General features: G+C 39.7%; 1 protein-coding gene across 1 annotated transcript; it reads left to right on the top strand.

The window, feature by feature from the left end:
• Window positions 1-733: 733 nt before the first annotated feature.
• NLRP4 (NLR family pyrin domain containing 4) lies at window positions 734-25365 on the top strand. Its single transcript, XM_004439207.2, has 9 exons — window positions 734-1013; window positions 4503-6075; window positions 7431-7592; window positions 9233-9400; window positions 12250-12417; window positions 16313-16483; window positions 22586-22756; window positions 23910-24080; window positions 25253-25365. Exons 1-9 carry the CDS (start codon window positions 734-736, stop codon window positions 25341-25343), a joined length of 2955 nt encoding a protein of 984 aa, XP_004439264.1. The 3' UTR covers window positions 25344-25365.

Genomic DNA, 25365 nt, shown 5'->3' with positions numbered 1-25365 from the left:
CCCCAAAGCCCCAGTAGATAGTTGTGTGTCATAGTTGCACATCCTTCTAGTTGCTGTATGTGGGACACGGCCTCAGCATGCCTGGAGAAGTGGTGCGTCAGTGCACGCCCAGGATCCGAACCTGGGTCGCCAGTAGCAGAGTGCGCACACTTACCTGCTGAGCCACAGGGCCGGCCCATCATATCTTCTGAATAACTGTTCCATCTAGTATTAGGTAAAGATCTTCCTTATCTGTCATCATGATTTTGCCTTCAAGTCAACTCATCAGATAATGTAACTGTGTAAGCTTTCGTTTGGACAAGGTTGGCTTATCTGACTTACTTTTTTCACCTGGTTTATATCAGGTATTTGTCAGTAGATCTTCATCAGGAGTGCTTTCCTGGACACTAACATTGGATGCTTTTTCTTATGTGTCTCTCTCAGTCATCATCAGAGTTGGGTTAGAACTAATTCTTTTGGGGATGATTTCTTATGCTGAATTTTATTTCAGGTATCATTGTTCTCATGACCATTTCAATAAGGTGAGAAAAGATGAGTCTGGTCTAAAGTACTTCCTGCCCTCATCCCTGACCCCCAAAACTAGCAAGGTACTTAGAAGAACTTAGTTACCTCAATCGATTGTTTGTTTGTTTGTTTTAATAACTTGGTGCTGCCCTAAATTTTCCACAGGTTCCATTTATTCTTGTTCCTGGTAATTCTGTCTCTGAGGATTGACTTCTCTGCCCTGGGCAAGATGGCATCATCTTTCTTTTCTGATTTTGGCCTTCTGTGGTACCTGGGGGAGCTCAAAAAGGATGAGTTCAGAAAGTTTAAGGAGCTCCTCAAACAGGAGCCTCTGCAACTTGGACTCAAGCAAATTCCCTGGGCTGAAGTAAGGAAGGTGACGCGGGAAAATCTTGCAAACCTATTGGTCAAACATTATGAGGAACAACAAGCATGGAATGTGACCTTCAGCATCTTTCACAAGATCAATAGAAAGGATCTCTGTGAGAAAGCCAAGAAAGAGATTACAGGTGAGAGAGTCGGGGATTGTGGGATGGGACAAATTTTCTTAAAATGAGGAACATGTCATAATTTTGATAAATGGTCTCTATGCCTGTCTACAACAGGGCCAGAATGTACTACAGGACAATGTTCATTTCTTCTGAAATGTTATCTCCATATTCTTCCATGATCGTTGATTTTCAAGATCACATTGAAATTGTGTGTTAGGTTAATCTTGGCAGTGTTTCTCAATCAGGAGTGATTTTTGCCCTCTAAGAGACATTTTTGGCCATGTTTATAGACATTTTTTGTTGTCTCCGTTGGGCAGGGTGGGGGAGGGTACTACTTGCATGTAGTTGTTAGAGGCCAGGGATGCTACTAAACATTAAACATCCTAGATGCTCAAGACAGTCCGTCACCACAAAGAATTATCCAGTCTAAAATGTCAGTAGTGTTAAGATTGAGCAACCCTGTACTAGAAGCATATAGATGATGCTCTGTCCAATATGGTAGCCACTGGCCACATGTGGCTATTAACATTTAAATTATTTTAAATCAAATTAAAAAATTAGTTCCTCAGTCACACTAGCCACATTGCCATTGCCAAATAGCTCCATGTAGCTAGTGGCTACCATATTGGATAGCACAGAACTTAACATTCCCTTCGCACAGAAAGAAGACCTGAAATTTACCACATTTTTCAGTAGGGGACAAAGGTATTAAAAATATATACTCAATATGAATCAATTTGTGATCTAAAAAATGTATAAACAAGTGTGTTTAGTAGCCTGAATCATATACACTAAAATCAAGAATTTGGTAGTGCTTTTGTCATTGTTAATGAAATTGTAAATAGCTTTTCTGTCCTAACAATTTTCAAGCTTTCTTCTTCCGTGATGCCGTCCTGAAGTACCTTGGCTTGGAGCATTTAACTTGTTTTTTTCTTTTCTTCTTGGAAGTATTTCAGGGGATTTTGCATTTCCCCTTTGTGTGTTTCTCCTAGCTTTCCTTCTCTAGTAAAAATTTTTTCTAGAGCGAGCGTTGAGCGTCAAACCTCACCAGAAATGTGATCTTTTCTAATCCAGGTCACTGAACATTATTGTTGGACATAGGACATGTTGAAAGAATCATTCAAATGTATTTTGCAGAATTGGCCTTTAAATAGAATTTGGCTTGGTATAGCAGACGGGGCTGATAGATTTTGAAGGCAGGTAATGATCAGAATCCTAATGATGCTTATTTGCATGGCCCTGATGAAATATGTCAGCCTCTCAGAACCCTGTTCATAAAAAGGCAAATCCACTACCTAGTTGCATCATTATGGTCATTATGAATGTTATTTCTAGTAGAACCTAGTAGAGAATTAGGTTTGTAATACATGATAGTGCTCATAGGTAGGTGGGGATGATTTAGTTGATGATATCATCATTCTCAACTGTAGGAGATATCATCATCCCTTTCCAAATTGAACCTTTCCCCACAGCTTCCTCATATTCCATATCCTTTCACACTGTGTGTTATGCTCCCTCATGCATGATCTCCTACAACCTGTGACCTTCACAATATCCCTATAGTACTAGATAGCTCAGTCTTACCTTCATTTACAACTGAGAAACCTGAAGCTCAGGGAGATTGTTTCCTTCCCCAGATCATGTAACTAGGACAAGTAGGTACCAGGCTTCAAGACAGTTCATTGAACTTGAAGCTCAGAGTTCTTTTTACAAAATCTCTCAGGTGTTCTAATATGCTGAGTTTTGTCACTGTTTTTCATTTGTCAAAAGTACTCTATATGAAGCAGAACATTCCTTGCACATGGCAAACACAGTATAACAAAGGGTGTTGCTAAAGTGAGCTAAGCAAGTCTGAAGATGGATCTTCCCCACGGGGACTTGTGCCTTTGCCTCCTTTCATAGTCCAGTTGAGGTTGCATACCCATTTAATTCCCCTTAGTGAGCAACCAAACAAGTAACCCAAATCTCCAGAATAGGTGAGAAGACCAGGAAAGTAGAAAACCACTGGATGATGGGAAAATAGCTTACTGAGTTTAAGAAGCTAGTGGGATCCTAACCAACATCAAGTGGCATCGTTAGCAGCTGAGAACTTCAGGGGACTGAGAGATTGGGAGAATACACTGTTCTCCCTTGGGTTTGATACAGTATTACCAACTGTTTACACGTAGCTGTCTATGGATGCTAGATTATAGCCCTTAACCTATGTTCAATCAAACCCAATGAGAATTATGCAGGGGTAGAATGAAAACTTCCCTCCTATAACAGAACCCCAGATCACTGGTCCATCAGCCAGCATTCACTTGCAGAAAACAAAGATCACACAGGTTATTTAAAGAAAACACAATTTTATAAGGGAGTTTGGCATTTCCAAAACTTCTGGAAGAGCTAAAAGATTGAGGTCCAGGCTGGTGCTCCAGAAATCACCCCAAGAACTGTACCACTGGGGACCTGCTACCTTTATTGCAACAAGGAAGGTGAATGATAGGAAGGCCACTGTCGGAGGTATGACTATAAAAATACACCGCTGTAGCTACGGTTCAGAGGTTAGGAAGCTCACTGGTGCAGCTGCTTCTTGAAAACCATGACAATAGCGTTGGAGACTGGAATGGAATTACAGACAAGTCCCGTGTCTCCACGTTCACAATAACTGGCAGCAAAACTATTCGAGCATCAGAAGATGGACTCCACTCCACCTCCACCTTCCAGTGTCATAAGAACCCATGTAAATTGCAAAACTTAACCTGTACCTGCAATCTTAGTGGTAAGGGATTCTGGGAAGTGTAGTTGTTTCTATGTTTGTTTGTTTTTAGCATTCTGCTCTTAAGTGTACTCGCTAGAATAAGTTAGAACAAATACTAGGCATCACCCTATCATATCTACTGCATCCAGTTTCCATCCTAGAAGTAATTGCCTGTGTCAGGTCCTTCAGGTAAATTCCATACACAGAAAATCCCTTATATACATAAATGGGTACATACTAGAGACACTGTCTTGTTCTTTTTCCACATAAAGATGATTCCATACTTTTAATATCTGCATAATGTTCTATGGTTCCATAAGTTATTTAGCTTATTGATATAGCCATATAGTTCTTTTCCAGTGTTTGCTATAATAGCAGCACTGAATAGCTGTGTGTGTGTGTGTGTGTGTGTGTGTGTGTGTGTGTGTGTGTATCTAGAGCAGAGTTTGGCTGACTTTTTCTCTAGAGTGCCATAGAGTTTATACTTTGCGGGCCATACAGTCTCCATCACAACTACTCGTCTCACCATTGTAGTGGGAAGGCAGCTGTAGACAACACTAAATGAACAGCATGACTGTGTTCCAATGAAATTTTATTTACAAAACAGGCTGTTGTCCAGCTTTGGCCTGTGGGCCACAGTTGCAGATCCCTGAGAATATACATTCTGAGGGAAAAAAAATTGCAGGGTCAAAATGTATACATATCTGAGTGTTTAACTTGGATGTGTTGTGTGTGTTTTTTTTCTTCTCTTATTCTCGCTGACTCAGGATACACCAAGACATATCAAGCTTACATTAAGGAGAAATTCAGTAATATGTGGTTCAGAGAATCTATCACTAGGATCCATGATTACTTTGACCAGAAAGCCACCCCAAAAGAATGTGAGTCTTTGGAACGTCTTTTTGCTCCTAAGGAAACCAGGGAACAGCCACGGACGGTGGTCTTGAAAGGAATACAAGGGCTCGGGAAGACAACATTTCTGATAAAGGTGATGTTGGCCTGGGCAGAAGGCAGCCTCTATCAGGACAGGTTCTCTTATGTTTTCTACTTCTGCTGCCGGGAAATGAAGCAGTTGGCAGAGACCAGCTTGGCTGCGTTGATTTCTAGAGACTGGTCCGATTCCCACGCTCCACTAACAGAGATCATGTCCCAACCAGAGAGACTCTTGTTCATCGTTGATAGCTTTGAAGAACTGAAACACGACCTCAGTGAACCTGAGTCAGATCTGTGCAGCGACTGGATGGAGCAGCGGCCAATACACGTGCTCCTGAGTAGTTTGCTGAGGAAGAAAATGCTCCCCGAGTCCTCACTGCTCATCGCAGCTGCACCTGGATACCCACAGGAAATTGAGGATAGGTTGGTGTGCCCAGAAATTAGAAGATTCCTGGGATTCAGTGACAGTGAGAGGAAGCAGTACTTCTGCTGTATATTTCAAGATAGGAATAGGGCCCTGGAAGCCTTCAGTTTTGTGAGAGAAAATGAACAACTGTTTTGCATGTGCCAAATCCCCATCCTTTGCTGGATTGTGTGTACTTGTCTGAAGCAGGAGATGGAAAGGGGGAAAGATCTGGCGCTGACCTGCCGACGTACCACCTCTCTATATACCTCTTTCATCTTTAACTTGTTCACACCCAAGGGCGCTAGTTGTCCAGATCAGCAAAGCCAAAGCCAGTTGAAGGGCTTGTGTTCCCTGGCTACAGAGGGCATGTGGACCGACACATTTGTATTTAGTGAAGAGGATCTTAGGAGAAATGGGTTAGTTGATTCTGACATCCCCACATTGCTGGACATCAAGGCTCTTCAGAAGTCCAGGGAGAATGAGAACTCATACCTGTTCATCCATGTGTGCGTCCAGGAATTCTGTGCCGCCATGTTCTATTTTCTGAAGAGCCACACCGACCATCCGAACCCAGCTGTTGGATGTACAGAGACACTACTATTTACCTATTTAAAGAAAGTAAAGGTACACTGGATTTATTTGGGGTGCTTCATGTTTGGCCTTTTAAACAAAAAGGAACAACAAAAGCTGGATGCATTTTTCGGCTTCCACCTGGCCCAGGAGATACAGCAGAAATTTCACCAGTACATACAGAGCATAGGTGAGAGTGAACATCTTCGAGGACAGGTAGATTTCTTGGCATTATGTTACTGTCTGTTTGAGATGCAGAATGAAGCCTTTGTAAGGTGGGCAATGGACATCTTCCAAGACATTAAATTTTCTATCGTTGACAACGCGGATTTGGCGACTTCTGCCTACTGCTTAAAATACTGTTCTCACTTGAGGAAACTTTGGTTTTCCATCCAAAATGTCTTTAAAGAAGAGAATGTAAACAGCCCCATGTGAGTCCATCCAATGACTTTCTTTCTATCACCTTTTCAGCATCTGTCCTTATTCCCAAGTAGGTTTTGCTGATGGAGTTTTTAATATAGGATCATGGTTAGGATCTCACCTTTTCTGTCAAATGGACCTCAGATCAAGTCCTGGCTTGACTCTTTATGGACTCGGTGACTTTGCCCATGGGATTTTCCCTTTGTTCATTGAAGTTCCCTCATTGTAAAAAGGGCAATAATGTTATCTACCACGTTGTGGGGTGTTGTGAAGATTGAATGTGAGAATCCATGTGAAGTGTGTTTCCTACACTTCTCAAATATTAGCTGATAGATACTTATTAATTTGTATCATTCCCATAAGACCACATTCAGATTCTTTCTTGACTTCCCAGCTACAAATTACCTTTGAAAAATAATTCTAAAATTCTTACAAATTTTAACTCACCTAATACTCATAAAAATCATATGAGGCAGATTCTATTATTATCATGTTACAGGTGAGGTGACCGGGGCAAAGAGATCATGTAAGCTGCCCAGGAAATAGGTCAGAGGGAGAAGGTCAAATACCATATGATTTCCTTCATTAAGTAGTAGATAACAACAAGAATAAACAAACACATAGAGACAGAGATTGGATTGGTGGTTACCAGAGGGGAATGGGGGGAGGGAGGAGGGTGAAAGGGATAATTGGGCACAGGTGTGTGGTGATGGGTTGTAATTAGTATTTGGGTGGTGAACATGATGTAATCTATGCAGAAATAGAAGTATAATGATGTACACCTGAAATTCATACAATGTTATAAACCAATGTTACTGCAATAAACAAAAAATTTTAAAAAAAAGATATAAGCAGGGAAAACACAAACAAACAAAAAAAAGAAGTGGTGAAGGCTCAGTTTGAGCCTAGGCAATCTTCCTAAAGACTGACTTAACAGCTATGCTGTGCTGCCTCACTTTTCACTGTAAAACTGCCTGCATAGAAGGCAAGGTTTCGCAACCTTGGCACTATTGACAATTTGGGTTGGATCATTCTTTGTTGTGGGGGGCTGTCCTGTGCATTGTAGGATGTTTAGCAGCATCCCCAGTCTCTACCCACTAGATGCTAGTAGCCCCTCTCCCCCAAGTTGTGGCAACAAAAAATTTCTCCAGATACTGTCCAATGTCCCCTGGGAGAAGGGGACAACATTGCCCCTGGTTGAGAATCACAAAGATGAACTTACCTGATGGACCTTATCCTCCTTGACTAATTGTAAGTCTGAATCCGATGTCTCATGTTCAGGAGAAAATTTATTATGCTTGTATGTTATGAATGGCTGGGTTGACTATTTTCCCATGGAAAGCCTTTCCTTTCTCCTTCCTTACAGGTCAAATTACAATTTCATCTCTTGGCATCATGTCTGCTCTGTGCTCACTACGAATGAGAACCTCACAGAACTCCAAGTGAGTGACAGCACCCTCAATGAGTCAGCCTTCGTGACTTTGTGTAATCAGCTGAGGCATCCCAGCTGTCATCTTCAAAAGCTTTGGTAAGTTGGAAATCCATCTGAATTGAGTCTATCATAGAGATAAATTCGTCTCACCTCTAGCTTTTAGGCGAGGCCAACTGCAGAGGCAAATTGCAATCTCAAGCAGAGTTTCACATGCCCATTTCTCTTGCTGTGTCATCTTTTCCCGTACTCATTAAAGTGAGTTTCTCAAGGTCATAAAGCAATAAGGGCAAAGCTGGGTTCTGAACTCAGAGCTGATCATTTGCAGAGCTTCTGCTGGTGGCTACCGCACCTACCACTTCCTTAAATGTTTGAGGAACATTCTGTCAATCAATATTTGAGGGCCAATTGGGTGTCAGACTTTGTACTAAATCCCAAGAATAAAATGAGGTTGAGAGTTATGGTCCTGACCTTTAGGAACAGATGGTCAAGTGTGGCTTCGTTAGTTTCTGTTTCCCCACCATAAAATGTATGGATATTTCTCAGTGAGGTGGATATGAAAGAAATGAGAGAGAAGCTGAGACTCTGGTTGTCTGGAAAGTTGTCCTAGTCAAGGATTTTAGAATATCCTCTGACATGATGTAGAGCTCCAGAGAGAGGGAAGAATATACAAGAGCAATATTCATCTGAGAATTGGTGTGACAAAGATGGTTAGGTGCCCCTCCACCAAAGTGTGTTCCCCCTGTTGTGGTGTGGTGGTGTCTCCCAGCCAAGGGCTTCACATCCAAGGCTCCCTGGCATCTAAGTATGGGTATGTGACTCTCTCTTGGCAATAAAATGTGAGCAGAAGTGTCACTTCTATACCAAAGCCCTTATGGAAGAAACTGGCATCTCTACGTATGCATTCCTCATTTGCTGTGAATGGTAAAGTCACAAGACAGAGGGAACCTGGGTCTGTGATTTCATAGAGAAGTGTTTTTCACACTTGAATGTCATTAGAATGCAAATCCTGCTTCAGTAGTTCTGGGGTAGAGCATAAGATTCTGCATTTCTAACAAGTTCTCAGGTGATGCTGATGTGGCTTGTCCAGGCACCACACTTTGAGAAGCAAGGATGTAAAGCAGTGACTTCTTGTATTGTCTGCACATTAAAATCATCTGAGGACCTTTAAAAAAGTTCTTCAATCCCAGGTCAAGCCCCCAAACCAATTTATTAGAATATCCCCATGTGATTTCAATGTACAGCCAAGGTAAAGAACCACTGTCTTAAAGGAAAACCACCCCCCACAACAGTAAGTAACACATGCATTGAACCATTACATGAGACAAAAATAAACTTTGTGTTAATCCACTCAAATTTGAGAGTTTGTAACACTGGATAGTATTACACCAGGGTATCTCAGCCTCAGTACTATTGACATTATGGGTTGGATAATTCTTCATGGTGGGGCACTGTCCTGTCCATTGTATATGTTTAGCAGCATGCCTGACCCCTACCCACTAGTTGCCAGTAGCACACCCCCCCAGTGTGACAACCAAAAATATCTCCAGACCTCGGGTGATTATGCCCCCACAGGGACAAGTTGGCAAATTGAGAACCACTGAGCTACATATAAATGGTTTGTGAAATTAGATTATCAGTTAATTACAGGTCACAGGAGACAATTGAGACAGGTGCTCAGGCAGTGTTCTAAGGTTTTGTTGGATGAAACCTATCCAAAATTTTCTTTATTTTTGCAGGATGAATAATGTTTCCTTCTATGCTGAGAGCTGGTTTTTCTTTGAGGTGCTTACACATAGCCCAGATTTGAAATACCTGAACCTCAGTGGCACAACCCTCTCCCGTAAGGATGTGAAGTTGCTCTGTAACGCGTTGAGCAATCCAACATGCAATGTAGAAGAACTGCTGTAAGTCTCTGTGTTCACCATCCTCACTGATCTGCTTCCAGAGAGGACTGTACATATTTTTTATATGTCCACTTTAGTCCTCTTTTCTATTATTCATATGCAAAGTTAACCTCCTGTAAACTTGAGTATAGAATATGGGAGTTAAAGTTTCTAAACTGGTACAACTACTTTGGAAAACAATTAGCCTATATTCAGCTTTCATAGGTTCTGGCATTCTGTATAACCTAGAAGTTCCACTTTTAGGTGTACATTCGACAGAGTTGCATGCATAAGTTTGCTGAAGATAAGAACTGAGACATTCATGACAAGTATTCATAATACCTGAAAAAATGGAAATACCTGCTAAGAATAACTTAGATAAGAGACCCGTGGTTATGTTCTCAATCCCTGAGAATGAATGATTTACAACCGTATGCAACAATTTCAATGAATCTCACAAACATTGTTGATGGAAATGAGCCAAGCTTAAGAGTGTATCACCTGATTGTATTTATAAAAAGTTCAAAGATGGGCAAGACTGGTATTAGAGGTTAGGATAGTGACAGGAGGTGATGGATATGCTCTGTCTCTTGACCTAGATACTGGTAACACATGTGCATTTAATTCATAACAATTCATTGGCCAACTCTTAGCATTTGTGCACTTTTCTGTGTGTATGTTACACTTCTAGACTTTTTTTCAATCAAGTAAGGATTCCCTCTAATACTTATCCTCTATTTACTTTCTTTAATACCCACATATTCAAATACTTCTCCATTCAACTCTGTCATTCTCTGGGCTCCCATTAACCAAACACACAACGACCCAAACCCATTTCTTAATAATAGCTTCATTAAGATATAATCCACATACTAAATTCACCCTTTTAGAGCATACAATTTGGTGGTCTTGGTATATATTCACAATGATGTGCAACCATCATGACTATCGAATTTTAGAATGTTTTCATCACCTCAAAAAGAAACCCCATACCCATTAGCACTCGCTACCCCTTCCCTTGTCACCCTGGCAACCACTAATATACTTTCAGTCTCAATGGATTTACCTGTTCTGGATATCTCGCATAAATTGAATCATACAATATGTGCTCTTTTGTGAGTGGCTTCTTTCAGCTAGTAAAATGTTTTCAAGGTTCATCTAAATTGTACTGTGTATCAGTACTTCATTTCTTTTTATGGCTGAGTAATATCCTGTTGTGTGGATATACCACATTTTGTTTATCCCTTCATCTGTTGATGAACATTTGGGTTGCTTCCAGGTTTTGGCTCTTGTGACTAGTACTGTTATGAATGTTAATGTTTTAAACACCTATTTTCAATTCTTTGGGGTATATACTTAGGAGTGGAGCTGCTGTGTAACGTAGTAATTCTATGTTTAACTTTTGGAGGATCCACCAAACTGTTTTCCACAGTGGCTGAACCACTTTACATTCCCACCAGAAATGTACGAGGGTTCTAATTTCTCCATATCCTCACCAATACTTATTTTCCATGTTTTTATTATATTCATCCTAGTGAGTTTGATGTGGCACCTCGTTGTGGTTTTGGTTTGCATTTTATGAACGACTAATGATGTTGAGCATCTTTTCATGTGCTTTTTGGCCATTTTTATTTCATCTTTGGAGAAATGTCTATTCAAGTCTTTTGCACATTTTTAATTGGTTTGTTGGTTTTTTGTCAAGTTGTAAGTATATGTTGACTTGTAACGTATTCTGGATACAAGTTATATGATATACAAGATATATGATTATCATGTATTTATTTTCTCCCATTCTGTAAATTCTTTTCATCTTCTTAGTAACGTCCTTTAAAACACAAAAGTTTTTAATTTTGATCAAGTGCAAATTACTTTTTTCTTGTCTCTTATGCTTTCAGTGTCATATCTAAGAAACTATTGTCTAACCCAAGGTCATGAAAATTTACTCCTCTGTTTTCTTCTAAGAGTTTTAAGTTGTTTTAGCACTTATATTTAGATCTATGATCCATTTTGAGTTAATTTTTATATGTGATGTGAAGTAAGTAAACTCTATTTTTTTACTCCTTGAAAATAATATCTTAAAGCTAGAAGCAGCTTTAAAACTATGCACTGCCACAGAATTGTCTTTGGAGAAACGTGAGGAGCCATGGACTGGGTGACTTGCCAATTCCATTTTCCTTTCTTAACAACTCTCATAATTGTTTACATCTTTATTCTGTTGTCTCTGGGCCTAATTTATACTTCTTGTGGAAACCAGAGGGAAGGAGAGTGGCTAGAGTAATAGAAAACCATAATTACTGGAAGCCCTAACCAACTCAAGCAAGACACCAAGTCATGAACCCTGTAGGATTCCAGTTGAAGGGTCCTCTGAGGAGGTATCACTTGAGCAGAGACCTGAATGATGAGGATCCATCTAACCAAAGGCCAGGCAAAAAGCATTCCACTCTGAGTGAACAAGTGCAAAAACTCTAAGTGGGTTAAAGGAGATGGGGGTAATGAGTTTCGGGTAACAGCAAGTATGAATGAATACCTTGAAGAATAATACCTGATGTGGGTCAAGCAACCGAAAACAGCCAGTGTGGCTGGGACACAAGGATTGAGGAAGAGGCCTTGTAGGCCACATGATGTATTTTGGGCTTCTCCCTAAGTGCATTGAGAAGTACTGGGGAAGTTTAAGGCATGTACAGATAATATCTGAGTTTGTATGTGTCTCAAGTCTAGAGAATGGGTCATGGGGATCAAAACAGAGGCAGGGGATCAAGGAGGTTCTCAAGCAGAACAAATAGGTTCTTCCTGACTCTTATAGGATTAGCAAGAGGAATGAGTCGGGGAAATAGAAACCAATGGAATGTAAAATTTTCTCTTTCCTGCAGGCTGGCAAACTGTTGCCTCTCAGCCGATGACTGTGAAGCCTTTGCCTGGGTCCTAAAGAGCAGCAAGAAGCTGAAGCTTCTTAATGTATCATACAACTACTTGGACAAAGGGGTGCCCCTGCTGTGTAAGGCCTTGTGCCACCCAGACTGCGCTCTGCAGGTCTTGGTGTAAGTGAACATTGGGAGGGTCCACAAGGAAGGACTGTGGCAGCAGTTAGCTTGACCTTTGGCCTGTGGACTAAAATCTATCCATTGATGGAGGCAACATAGCAGAGATTTTAAAGCGTAGGCTTCAGAGTCAGAAGGACTTGAGTTCCACTTGTGGGTTTACCACTTACACACTGTCATCTTGAACAAGTTACTTAACGTCTCTCAGCTTCGGTTGGCTCCTCTGTAAACAGAGGGAGGGGAATATTCTGTCCCAGAAGTCTTATGAAAATTAAGTAAGATTATACAGAGCACATACTCAGCACCTGCAAGCACATACTAGGTTTCTAAAGATGTTAGACTGGATTAAAGGGTCTACAACACACACAGATACTTCCTTACTACCTACTAACTTTTACTTGTTACTAGCATGTAGAGCAAACTCCCAGCTCTCGGTCCTTGCTGACAGTAGCTGTTGAAATTAGCACCGCAAGAAGTCCATGGGCATGTTGACCTCATTTAATACTGAGTGTGCTTCTCTTGCAGTAATAGGATGAATGAATAGACTAACCTAGAAGCAAATTTTAGGTACGGAGAACACAGAAGAAGGACAGATGAGTTAATGTGTTATAGGGTCAATTGATTACCTATTAATACTGTTCCGCTAATATCTTCATCTCATGCCAGTACCTGTATAAAAAGGAGGTGGTGGGAAATATGCATTTGTGTATATTTGGGTTTTTATACACAAATATCCTTGGAGGAGATATAAAAATTATAGGTTGCCTGTGAGACGTAGAGCTGGGAGGCTGGGAGAAGAGGGTGGGAGAGAAATGCTTCTCTGTTTATACTTCTGGATTTTTGAAAATTGAACTATGTGTGAAAGTAAAGGTATTCTGAGAATAAATCAAGAAAATTAGAGGATGTACAAGTCCAGCCAAAATGGAGGAACAGGGACTGTATTTAACCTCCTACCTAAAATAACCAAAAATAGCCAAGTAAATTAAATAGTAGTTTAAGACACTGGACATCAGGCAGTGAAGGACACTGATTCCTGAGAGATGGGAATCAAACAAGGTGAGTCTTACAAGTGCCCCAGCTTACTACCTGGAGAGTTTCCAGGATACAGTTCAGGAAGGGAGAACCCAAGTGGACTCTGGCAGACTTCCTGAGTTGAGGAGATGTTGGGAGTCTAGGGAGCTTGTGGCAGGTCCCAGGACAGCACACCAAAGAGAAGAAAGAATGCTAGGAGTCTAAAGAACGTCCCCCTCAAGTACTCAACAGAGTTCTGAACATTACGTGCGTGAGAGAAATGCCTGAAGCCAAGGGAAGAACCATCTGAAAGGGTTAGAAGCAGCTGTGCCCACTGCTCACACAGACCGGGTAATAGTTTCTGTCCCATAATTCATGAGGCGTTAGGTAGAACAGTCAGAGTGGCCTCACCTTAGGAGGGGGATATAATTAGATATAAACTAAACACTACTCTGGTCTTGCTGAAAATGCTTAAAAGCAAGACACGAACAGATCAAACTGTTGTCAAGTAACTTAACTGTGTCCCAGAGCAGAGCTAAAGAATCCAGGCTGGGAAGAATGAAGTAAAACTATCTTCATTCTTAGACAATGTGACCTCTGTGTAGAAAATCCAATGGAATCTATGGTAGAAGACTACAAGCTGTATGATAAAATGCAAAAAAAAATGCAAACTAATCTATAGAGACATAAAGCAGAGCAGTGGTTTCCTAAACACGGGTAGGTGGGTCCCCAGGAGGGACGGTGGTGGGATGACAAAGGGGCATGAAGGAAGTTTTTGGGTTGATGGGTATGTTAACTAGCTTGACTCGTGATGGTCTCACGGACGTCCACATATAAATTGCATGCTCTAAATATACAATAAACTGTAAAAATGCAGTATACTGTATTTCCATTGTATTTCAATAAAAACCAAAGAAATTAGAATGAAATATATATTAGTAGGACATGAAAGTCACTGCAAGAAGGCAACATGGAAATAGTTACCTATATTGCAATCAATACCTAGATATAAAAACACAATTAAAACCTAATAACTGGGAAGCAGTTAATACAATATTATATTAATCTTTAGTAAGATCATACAAACATGAGCTAAACATTCTTAATGAATTTGTTTAAAATTTAGATCTTTAACCCTAAAAGTAAAATAACTCACAGTGAAAGCATATCCAGCCTAACAGTAATAAGTATAATAGCTTGCATTTTTTTTATTTTTATTTAAAGAGCATGACATCTTCTTTGCTAAGTAGCAAATTATGTTTTAGTTGTCAATGTTTGCCAGGGTCTTGTAAAATAAGACATTATTTTAAAATAGCTAAATATTGGGCCAGCCCCATGGCTTAGCGGTTAAGTGCACGTGCTCCGCTACTGGCGGCCCAGGTTCGGATCCCGGGTGCGCACCGACGCGCCGCTGCTCCCGCCATGCTGAGGCCGCGTCCCACATGCAACAACTGGAAGGATGTGCAGCTGTGACATACAACTATCTACTGGGGCTTTGGGGAAAAAAATAAATAAAATCTTTAAAAAAAAAAATAAAAAAAATAGCTAAATATTTAAGTCATATGAAATGTTATAGAGTAATTGTTCATTAAAGCATTTTTTTCATTATAATTTAATGTTATACATCCACTAAGGTATGAAATAGTTTTTTAAATCGAGGTTCACTTTATAATTGAAAAAAGTTGCTAAATATATGTATATATGGCTTAATTTCTAAATACAGTTTATAACAATGAGAAAATAGGCTTGTAAGATATCAGGCTATAAAATTGTGGGATCCTCAATGGCTTGAGTTTTATACTGGGTATCAAAAACACACCTGCCTAGAGGTGGCAGAGAATTGACATCAATGGAAGACACAAGCTGGGTGGGGTCTGTGTGGAAATGGAGATCATGTGTCCCATCTACAGGAAGCAGTTCCTCTTCCGTCCTAGCTGATCGTATTACAGTGTGGGAATGTTGCCAGATATCCCAATTTTCAGCAAAAGTTAAAAATCTGTATTTCGTATAAAACTTTATTGGTGTTCAAATGTTGGCAACTAATTCTTAAACATATAAATGTGCCAGAAAATTTAAACGTCTGTAGGCCATATTTGGTTCAGTTATCACCAGCTTTGGACCCCCGCTTTGTATTTTGCTGTACGTTGGAATTTTTCCAAAGTGAACATGCAGCCCTTTAAAAGCCATGAACTTATTATGATTTTAAGGAATAGAATTGAAAAAGTTGAAGAGGATTTTACGTGTAAGGTAATCCAATACACTTCACCAATACATGAGAGAGCAGTGTCAGATATAGAATTAGAACCAGGGCCGCCCCGTGGCTTAGCGGTTAAGTGCGCGCGCTCCACTACTGGCGGCCCGGGTTCGGATCCCGGGCGCGCACTGACACACTGATTCTCCGGCCATGCTGAGGCTGCGTCCCACATACAGCAACTAGAAGGATGTGCAATTATGACATACAACTATCTACTGGGCCTTCAGGGGGAAAAAAAAGGAGGATTGGCAATAGATGTTAGCTCAGAGCCGGTCTTCTTCAGCAAAAAGAGGAGGATTAGCATGGATGTTAGCTCAGGGCTGATCTTCCTCACCAAAAAAAAAAAAAAAAAGAACCAGAATTTTCTAAGTCCTTCTAGAGAATTAGTTGTGCCATATTCTTCCTCCTCCATTACTTTGTCAGTTTTATTTTTGAATCCCTCTATCATGTGAGTAAGAAGAAAGGAAAGGGGGTACTTTCAGATAAGCTGGAAGTATGTGGCCTCACTTGAGGATTTTGTGTATACAAGATTATATGAATACGATCTTTAACGCATTGTTACAAAGCTATTGGACATGTCAGTTCCCTCTTCCCTGTTCCTCCTTTTCTCCCATATATTTGTCCCCACAGGTTAGGTTACTGCTACCTCAGTGAACTCTGCTGGAAAAGCCTCTATGAAGCTCTTTTGTGGAACAAGAGCTTGGTCCATCTGGACCTCAGCGCAAATATCCTGAAATATGAAGAACTGAAACTTCTCTGTGAGGCCTTGAAGCAGCCGAGCTGCCAACTACAGTCGCTGTGGTAGGTGTCTTTGAGGTTTACTTTGAACACCAAGCCTCCTTTTCAGGGGGTTGATGGCTGAGAAGGCACCTAGAATTGAGGAAAGTTGTAGCGTCTATACCTCAGAACATGAAAGGTAAAAATTCCTTGATTCAGATTCTTGTAGAGATGTTGAGGTAAACAAACTTGTATACCTTAACTCTTATGTCACAGATTTAATGTGTTGTAAACAGTCATTCAGCAGAGTATACAGAAGGACAGAAAAAGAGGAATTATGACTGGGGGCTGAGGGATGGTTTTATGGTTAGATGTTTGGCATCTGTTCTACAAGGTGTATAAGTTCCATCAGGTGGAAAAGGAGAACTGAAATTTCAGGTAGAATAGTTAAACATGGGGATGTGAGAACTGATAATATATGTGGGAATTAATGTGAATGAAACAAGGGATACCTGAAGAAGGAATAAGGGCGGTAAGAGTAATGGGAAAGGAGATAATGAAAAGACTTACCCTCATGTTATAAAATTGAGAAATACTTGGGTAACCTTGTGGTGGTGGTGGTGGTGTTTGGGAATTACCAACTGGGATAGCATTTCATCATCAAATGTCTCTTTCCTGAAAAATCAAGAAACTTGTGGAATTAGAATTATTTTACCTAATCCACCAAGAAATTTCGGAGTTTAGAACTTTGGATTTCTTGCTTGGAGAGTGTTAAATAATGTGACAGAAGAGCCAGATGTGTTCTTGATCTCGTAATGGTGGGTTAGGTTATCTGGCTCAATCCTTGGACTGAAAGCTACTAAAAATATCAGATGCAATATATTTTAAAAATACTAAAAGCATCTGGGAGCTGAGCCAGAAGTAGTCTATGTAGTAGTAGTCTACTAAATGTAGACCACTTGCAGTTGTCCAAAAGTCCTTGAGAGATATATTTATTAAAAATAACCTGGGGCCAGCCTAGTGGCACAGTGGTTAAGAGCAAGCACTCCACAGTGGCGGCCCTGCCCAGGGTTCACAGGTTCACATCCCGGGCACGCACCGCCCCACTGCTTGTCAAGCCATGCTATGGCGGTGTCCCATAAAAAGTAGAGGAAGATGGGCACAGATGTTAGCCCAGGGCCAGTCTTCCTCAGCAAAAAGAAAAGGATTGGCATCAGATGTTAGCTCAGGGCTGATCTTCCTCACAAAATAAATAAAGAAATAAGTAAGTAAGTAAGTAGCCTTAGGGGCCGGCCCGGTGGCTCAGCGGTTAAGTGTGCACGCTCCACTTTGGCGGCCTGGGGTTCGCAGGTTTGGTTCCCAGGCGTGCACCAACGCACCGCTTGTCAAGCCGTGCTGTAGCAGCGTCCCATATAAAGTGGAGGAGGGTGAGCGCAGATGTTAGCCCAGGGCCTATCTTCCTCAGCAAAAAGAGGAGGGTTGCACTGGATATTAGCTCAGGGATAATCTTCCTCACAAAAAAAAAAAAAAAAAGAAATTAAAAAATAAAATGACCTTAGGGGCCAGCCTGGTGGTTAAGTTTGCACGCTCGGCTTCACCCGCCCGGGGTTCGTGGGTTCAGATCACGGGCACATACCTACATATTGCTTATCAAGCCATGCTGTGGCAGCGTCCCACATACAAAATAGAGGAAGATTAGCACAGATGTTAGCTCAGGGACAATCTTCCTCACAAAAAAAAAAAAGACCCTTAAACTAGTATTGCCTCTAGACACCTGGAAAAAGCAAATGTACGTCCTCTCTGGAGGTAGACAATAGGATAACATGATCTTTGGCCTCATTTTCTCCCTAAGTTGATCTTTTGAAGTCAATAAACACCACACAGTTAAAATAATCTAAAACACAAGGAAATACAGCACTATGAGCAAGGACAAAACAAACACACCTACCAAACTTCAAAAACTGGAGTGACCAGACTTATCTATAAAACCATTGTGCTCACTATGCTTAAAAAAAAAAAAGAATGCATTTAAATATCTTAGGAAAAAAAGGTGTAAAATAAAATCAGCAAATTGAGAAAACGAATAAAATGAAGCATCTAGAAATTATAATACCAGAAATGTAACAGATGGGTTGAATAGTAGATTAGACATAATTACAGAGAAAATTAGTAAAACAGAAGATAGGTGCTAATTATCCAGAAGGCAGCATGAAGAGAGACAGAGATGTGAAATAGAGAAGAGAGATTGAGACCTAGAGGATAGAGTTAGGTGTTCTGACACATTGAGAATCCCAGAAAAAGAAAAAGTTTTAAGAAGTAATGCATAAAACTTTTCCTGATGAAAGGTTCACATCTATATATTCAATCATCTAAACTAGTCCCCAGTAGGATAAATAATGGGGAACCTGCAAAGCACTGGATATAAAGATAATAATCTTACAACATCTACACTGGGGTTGGGGGCTGGGAGAAGACATAATATTTAAAGAAAGGACAGAAAGAGCCGGCCGAAGAGGAACAATGAAAACACGAAGACAGTGCAATAAGATCTGCAATATGCTGGGGAGAAATTGCCGTCCTCGAATTTTATAACCAACAAAAATCATCAGGAATGAGGATAAAAACATATTTTCAAAAAAATAAAAACTAAGTTTCCCACTTCGTTCATATTGTCACTCAAGGCAGTTGTAAAGAACGTCCCTCAAACAGAAGATAAACAATTCCACGTGGAAAAGATGTAAAACAAAGTGGTGAATCGGTAGATAAATCTAAGCAAAATATGGACTACTTACGAAAATAATATTGTCCTTAGGATGTAAAGGAAAAAAACTAAAATGTACAACAGCAATAACATAAAATATAAATTAGTGTTTTAAAGTCCAAAAAGAAGGTAAAGGTATTGATTAACTTGAGATGTTGACAGGTTAAGTATGCATATAGAAACTTCTATGAACCTTAGAGGAAGAGAAACAGAAAGTATTGCTGACTCCCAAATCAGCAGAAGAGAGAAGATGGAATGATGAAAATACTTCATCAAAAGAAAGCAAGAAAGGAAAGAACAAAAACAGGAGCAGATAAGAAAATATAAAACACAACAAGGTGTAGATCTAAAATCAAATATATCAGTAACTGTATTAAATATAAAAAGATCAAGTGTTTCAACTCAAAGATTATCATACCAGATTTTTTTTAAAATTAATGTTTATAAGTGACATTAAAATATAAGGAGATTGTGGTTGCACAACATTGTAAACGGATTGAAGGCCACTGAAGCATTCACTCTAAAATGATTGATTTTATGTTATATGCATTTCACCTCAAAAAAATGAGACAAATAGTGAGAGTGAAAGGATGGAAAACAAATACCACACAAATACTAACCAAAAGAAAGTGTATGCAGCTACATTAAGCAGACAAAATAAGCTTTGAGGCAAAAAGTGTTCTTGATAAGTATATTATTTGGACCATGCTTTTTTTTAAATTGTCCTATGCAACTGAACCCTAATTCTTATGCGGTGTTCATAATTACTTCCCACACATCACCCATGAATCAAAGAAGAAATCATAATGGAAATTAGAAGATATATTGAAATGAAATAAGAAAGAATAGACTTCACCACCAACTGAAGGGATGAAGCTTAAGCCTGTGTATATACTAGAAAAAGAAGAGCTGAAGTATAATGAGCTAAGTATCCATCTTAAGAAATATTTTTAAATAGCAAAATAAGCCCAGAGAAAGATGGAAGGAAATAAAAGTGAGAGCAGAAATTAATGAAACAAAACAAACACACCATATAAAGGATCAGGAGGGTGAAATTCGGTTCTTTACAAAGACTAAGCAATACCTTGTATTAGAGCTGTCCAAAAGACTAATGCAAGCCACATGTGTAACAGTAAACTTTCTAGTAGCCACATTTTTTCTTTTTTCTTTTTTTTTTTTTTCGCTAAGGAAGATTTGTCCTGAGCTAACATCTGTCACCCATCTTCCTATTTTTGCTTGAGGAAGATTCTCCCTGAGCTAACATCTGTGAAAATCTTCCTCTCTTTTGTATGTGGGTGGCCATCACAGCATGGCTGCCAACGAGTAGTGTAGGTCCACACCCAGGAACTGAACCCAGGCCACCAAAGCAGAGTATGTGAACTTAACCACTTGGCCACAGGGCTGGCCCCCTCTAGTAGCCATATTTTTAAAAACTGAAAATAAACAGGTGAAATTAATTTTAATAGTAAAATTTATTTAACTATATATCAAATATTATCACTTCAACATGTAATCAATATAAAAATTACTAATGAGACATTGTACATTTTTGTACTCTTTAAAATCTGGTGTGTGTTTTACACTGTAGTACATCTTGATTGAGACAAGCTACATTTCAAGTGCCCAGTGGTCACATAATGTTGGCGGCTGCCATTGAACAGCACAGCTCTCTATCAAGAATGTGAAAAGAAACATTACTACAGATGCTTCAGATATTGAAGAGAATACTATGAGCAACTTTACACAATAAACCTGAAATTTTAGATTTTTTTTCAAAACTCAATAAGCTTCTAGAATGATATGTGTTGCCAAACTTAAGAAAGAAAAGCAAATAGTTCTAAACCATTAAAGAAATTAAATCCGTAGTCAAATCTTTCCATAAGGAAAACCCCAAGCTTAGAAGTTTTCATCAGTGACTGATACCAAATACTCAAGGGAGAAACAATGCCAGTCTTACACAAATTCTTTCAAGATTGGAAAGGTAAGAAACACTCCTTGCTGTCTTTTGAGCCTAGCATAATCTTGATACCAGAAACCAATAAGAAAAATGTAAGAAATAAAAAGTATAGGCCAGTGTCGTTCATGAAATGCAAAAACACTAAACAGCATATAAGCAAATAGAATCCAGAAATGTATTTTAAAAATTAACATATGACCAAGTTGGGTTTATCCTAAGAATGTAAAGTTGCTTTAGCATTAAAAATATCAAGGTAATTGACCATACAAACTAATTAAAAATAAAAATCACTATCATCTAAAATACAGAAAAGGCTTTGAATTAAAATATCTACTTTATATTATAATTTTATCTACTTTATATTATAATATTATAATAATAATATCCGCTTATTATAATAACTCTTGGAAAATTAATCATTGGGAACTTCCTTGAACTGATAAGGAATATGTTCAAAAAATCTAAAGGAAATATTTGTTTAATTATGAAGAGATAAAAGCTTTCTCTTCAATATCAAAAAAGGTTAGAATGCTGGCTATAATCACTTGTAATCTACATTGTCCTATAGATAGTAGCAAGAGCAATAAAACAAGAAAAAGAAAATATAAAACCTGTAATCCTTAAAAATTAGAAAGGAAGAAACACGCAATTCCATGCAGGTGATATAGTGTACATTGAAGTTTTTTTTAACCTGTAGCTCAATTATCAGAATTAATGAGTCCAACAAGATTCCTTTAAACAAACAATATGCAAAAAACATTTCCTATAGACCAACAAGAAGCAATAAACTAATGGAATTAAATAAAAGTACCATTTACAGTAGCATCAAAAAGAAATTACCAGAATAAAAAGATTTTTTTAAAAAATTACCTGGGAATAAAGCTAACACAATATGTGTGAGACATTTGAGTGAATATCATCAAATGATAGTCTAATGAGGGAAAAATGAAAGCAATCCCATATTCAAGGATTGAAATACTAAGTATTAAAAGTCAATTCTCTCCACTTTTCATTTTAGTTTTAATGAAATTCCAATCAAAATGCAATGTTTTGTTGTGTTGTGTTGGACTTGAAAAGTAGATTTAAAAATGTATATGGAACTTGCAAAGGGCCAAGAATACCTAAGAAACACCTGAAGAATTAAAGTGAGAGGCCTTGCTCTAAAGATAGAAAGACATTATAAAGTTTTAAAAATTAAAAGCAGTGTAGAATTCAGAGGCATGAACAAATAGACCAAAGACACAGAATATTGAGCCCACCAACAGACACATCCACCTGTGTTCGGACGTTGCATTGTGGACAATTGTATCGCAGATGGTGCAGGGAAAAGACAGGCCTTCAGCAAATGATGCTGGGACCATTACCTATCCATAGGGATGATAAAAGTACAGTGCTTTGCATCTTTCTTCTCCTGATAGCAAACAAAAATGTAGTAACCTCTGAGAGTACCGCTACTGTTCTCTTGCAGTTTATTAAAATGTTGTATCACCGCCCATGGCTGTCGAGAGCTCGCCTTGGTCCTCACAAGCAACCAAAACCTGACGAGTCTGCAAATTGGGTGCAATGATATAGAAGATGCTGGTGTGAAGCTGTTATGTGAAGCTCTGACACATACCAACTGTCGCTTAGAGAATCTTGGGTGGGTATTCTCAAAGTCGTGACTGTGTCTTTGTGGGTGGCAAAAGATGGAGGACTGATGGACAGAAAGAAAAAGAAAAATGAAAACCCCATCAGGGGCATGTAGCCATTAGCTGTCATGGCATAATCAACTACTCCAAAACTTAGAGGCTTAAAGCAGTGAGCACTGACAATTGCTAGCTGTCTCTGCTGGTCTGGGCCAGGTGTAGCTGATCTCGAATGGGCGTGCTCAGAAATCTGTGGCTCCCTAGGGCATTGGTTGGTCCAGGTGGGCCTCACTATCAAGTCTGGAGGTTGACTGACTGTCTGTGAACTGAGGAAGACAGGGATGGCTGGACCGCGTGTCTCTCATATCTAACTGGTTAGCCTGGCCTTGTTGACATAGCGTGCGTTACCAGTTTGCTAGCTGCCATAACAAAGTACCATAGACTAGGTGGCTTAAATAACAGAAATTTGTTGTCTCACAGTTTTGGAGGCTGGAAGTCTGAGATCAAGGTGTCAGCAGGGTTTGTTTCTTCTGAGCCCTGTCTCCTAGGCTTGTAGATGGCCGTCTTCTCTCTCTGTCTTCACAAGTCTTCCCTCTGTATGTGTCTGTGTCCTAATTGCCTCTTCTTATAAGGACACCTGTCCTATTGGATTAGGGCCCACCCTAATACCCTCACTTTAACTTAATTGCCTCTGTAAAGACCTTATCTCCAAATATGGTCACATTTTGAGGTAGTAGGGGTTAGGACTCAACATATGAATTTTTGGAAGGACACAATCAGCATTTCAGAGGTTCAAGATATCAAGAAATGTGCAAGATGTGAGCTCAGAACTCACGTAACCTTGCTTCCACTGTGTCACCTTAGCCAAAGCAAGGCACACGGCCAGCCCAGATTCAGGGGGTGGGGAAACAGACCCTAACCCTTCCTGGAATGAGCTGCAAAGTCACATTGCCATGGGCATGGGTTCAGAGAGAACAGACAATCGTGGCCACTGTTACAATCTACCCCACAGCAGTAATCAGACGCCAGAAACACTGGACTGTGAGACACTGTGCTCGGAGGCTAGATGGTGAGCCTTGGCTAAATGTCCAGCTCACATTCCACCCACGTGCCGCCCTCTTTACCCTGAGGATGGGGCCACTTCTCACCGTGTGTCTTCTGTTGCAGGCTGGATGCGTGCAAGTTAACCGGTGCCTGCTGCAAGGATCTCTCCTCTGCTCTCACCAGCAGCAAAACCCTGAGGAGATTGAACCTGAATGGAAATGCCTTGGACCACAGTGGTGTGGTGGCCCTGTGTGAGGCCCTGAGACACCCGGAGTGCCCCCTGCAGGTTCTCGGGTGAGCTAGTGCCGCTTCCCCTCGTGGGGACAGTCTTCAGGGATCAGGAGGGACTGACTGGGACCCGAGGTGTGGAACTAGGACAATCTAATCTTATTGTGTTTAAGTGCAAAGGATGTTCCCTGTCTCAGGATCATTGCAGGAGTGAAAGATGGTTAAACCTCCTCTTCAGCACAGTAACTGGTGAACGGTGAGAGCCCCGTAAATGGTGGCACTTGGTACTATTATAATACAAATTATAATTATAATACCTAAAGATGTATAATTAGAAAGATAAATTATAATTATACTTAATATATTATATTTATATTAAAGTTTATTATATATTAAAATAAAATTTTAATATAAATTATATTGATATTATAGACATAAATATTATATAATTATAGTACATAATTAAGTATATAATGTAATCTATAATTATATATTATAAAATTATAATACAATTATAAAAGCTAGTAAAACATCTAATACAATTAAATAATATATATGTGTAATTTATTATAATGATACACATATTTATTATATATTTATAATTATAGGCAATTATTTATACAGTCATGCACCACATGACGTTTCAGTCAACCATGGGCCAAACACACATATACAATGGTGGTCCCATAAGATTAGTACAATATAACCTGCATGTAACACCCTTATCAAAGGACCGGGACCAGGCACTCAGATACTGGCAGCTAGTACTATTTTATCTTTTTAAAAATAAAAATAGCTTCAGTCTTTCTCCCCAGCTTCCGCTCTGTCCCAAACCCTAATGTTTAGGTGGAATCAGGGCTTTCTACCAGACAGGACGTTTGTTCTGTCCAGTGACGTGTTGGAACCAGCTCCTACCAGCTGGTGAGACCTGTGTGTGTGTGTCTCTTCCTAATGCCGTGGTCAGTGACATCAAGTTGGCAGCTTCAAGTCGGCCGTGGTTGGAGAATCTACACCATGGAAATGAGCAGCGCTACAAATCAGGGCTTTTTAGGGTTTTTTTGAGAGCCAGGTGTTAAACATTTATCAGCACACCACTGCATATGATAGGTAGGTCTTTCCTCTTGCAGGCAACACCAGGTTCTCCTAGGCTCGTCCAGGGAAGAAATGAGGGAGAAAGATGAGATGCAGAGAAGAAAGAGGTATGAATTAAATAGAGCCCCTTTTGTATATTATACCAGGTTGCAAAAAGATGAATTTGATGAGGAAACCCAGAGACTTCTGATGGCTGAGGAAGAGAGAAATCCCCACTTGACAATTTTCTGTGGCTAATGGAACAGAGACAGGAGCAGAA

Source organism: Ceratotherium simum, chromosome 33 (assembly GCF_057802395.1).
Source record: "Ceratotherium simum simum isolate JZ-2026a chromosome 33, ASM5780239v1, whole genome shotgun sequence".
In the NCBI taxonomy this organism is placed as follows: domain Eukaryota; kingdom Metazoa; phylum Chordata; class Mammalia; order Perissodactyla; family Rhinocerotidae; genus Ceratotherium; species Ceratotherium simum.
This window is presented reverse-complemented; position numbering and strand designations above follow the sequence as displayed.

Bases quoted from the DNA above. Each gene is read 5' to 3' on its own strand.
- NLRP4 (XM_004439207.2), top strand. From the start codon at position 734: ATGGCATCATCTTTCTTTTCTGATTTTGGCCTTCTGTGGTACCTGGGG. The intron at 7,593-9,232 runs GTAAGTTGGAAA...TTATTTTTGCAG, and splicing joins TGTCATCTTCAAAAGCTTTG to GATGAATAATGTTTCCTTCT. The intron at 16,484-22,585 runs GTAGGTGTCTTT...GTTCTCTTGCAG, and splicing joins TGCCAACTACAGTCGCTGTG to TTTATTAAAATGTTGTATCA.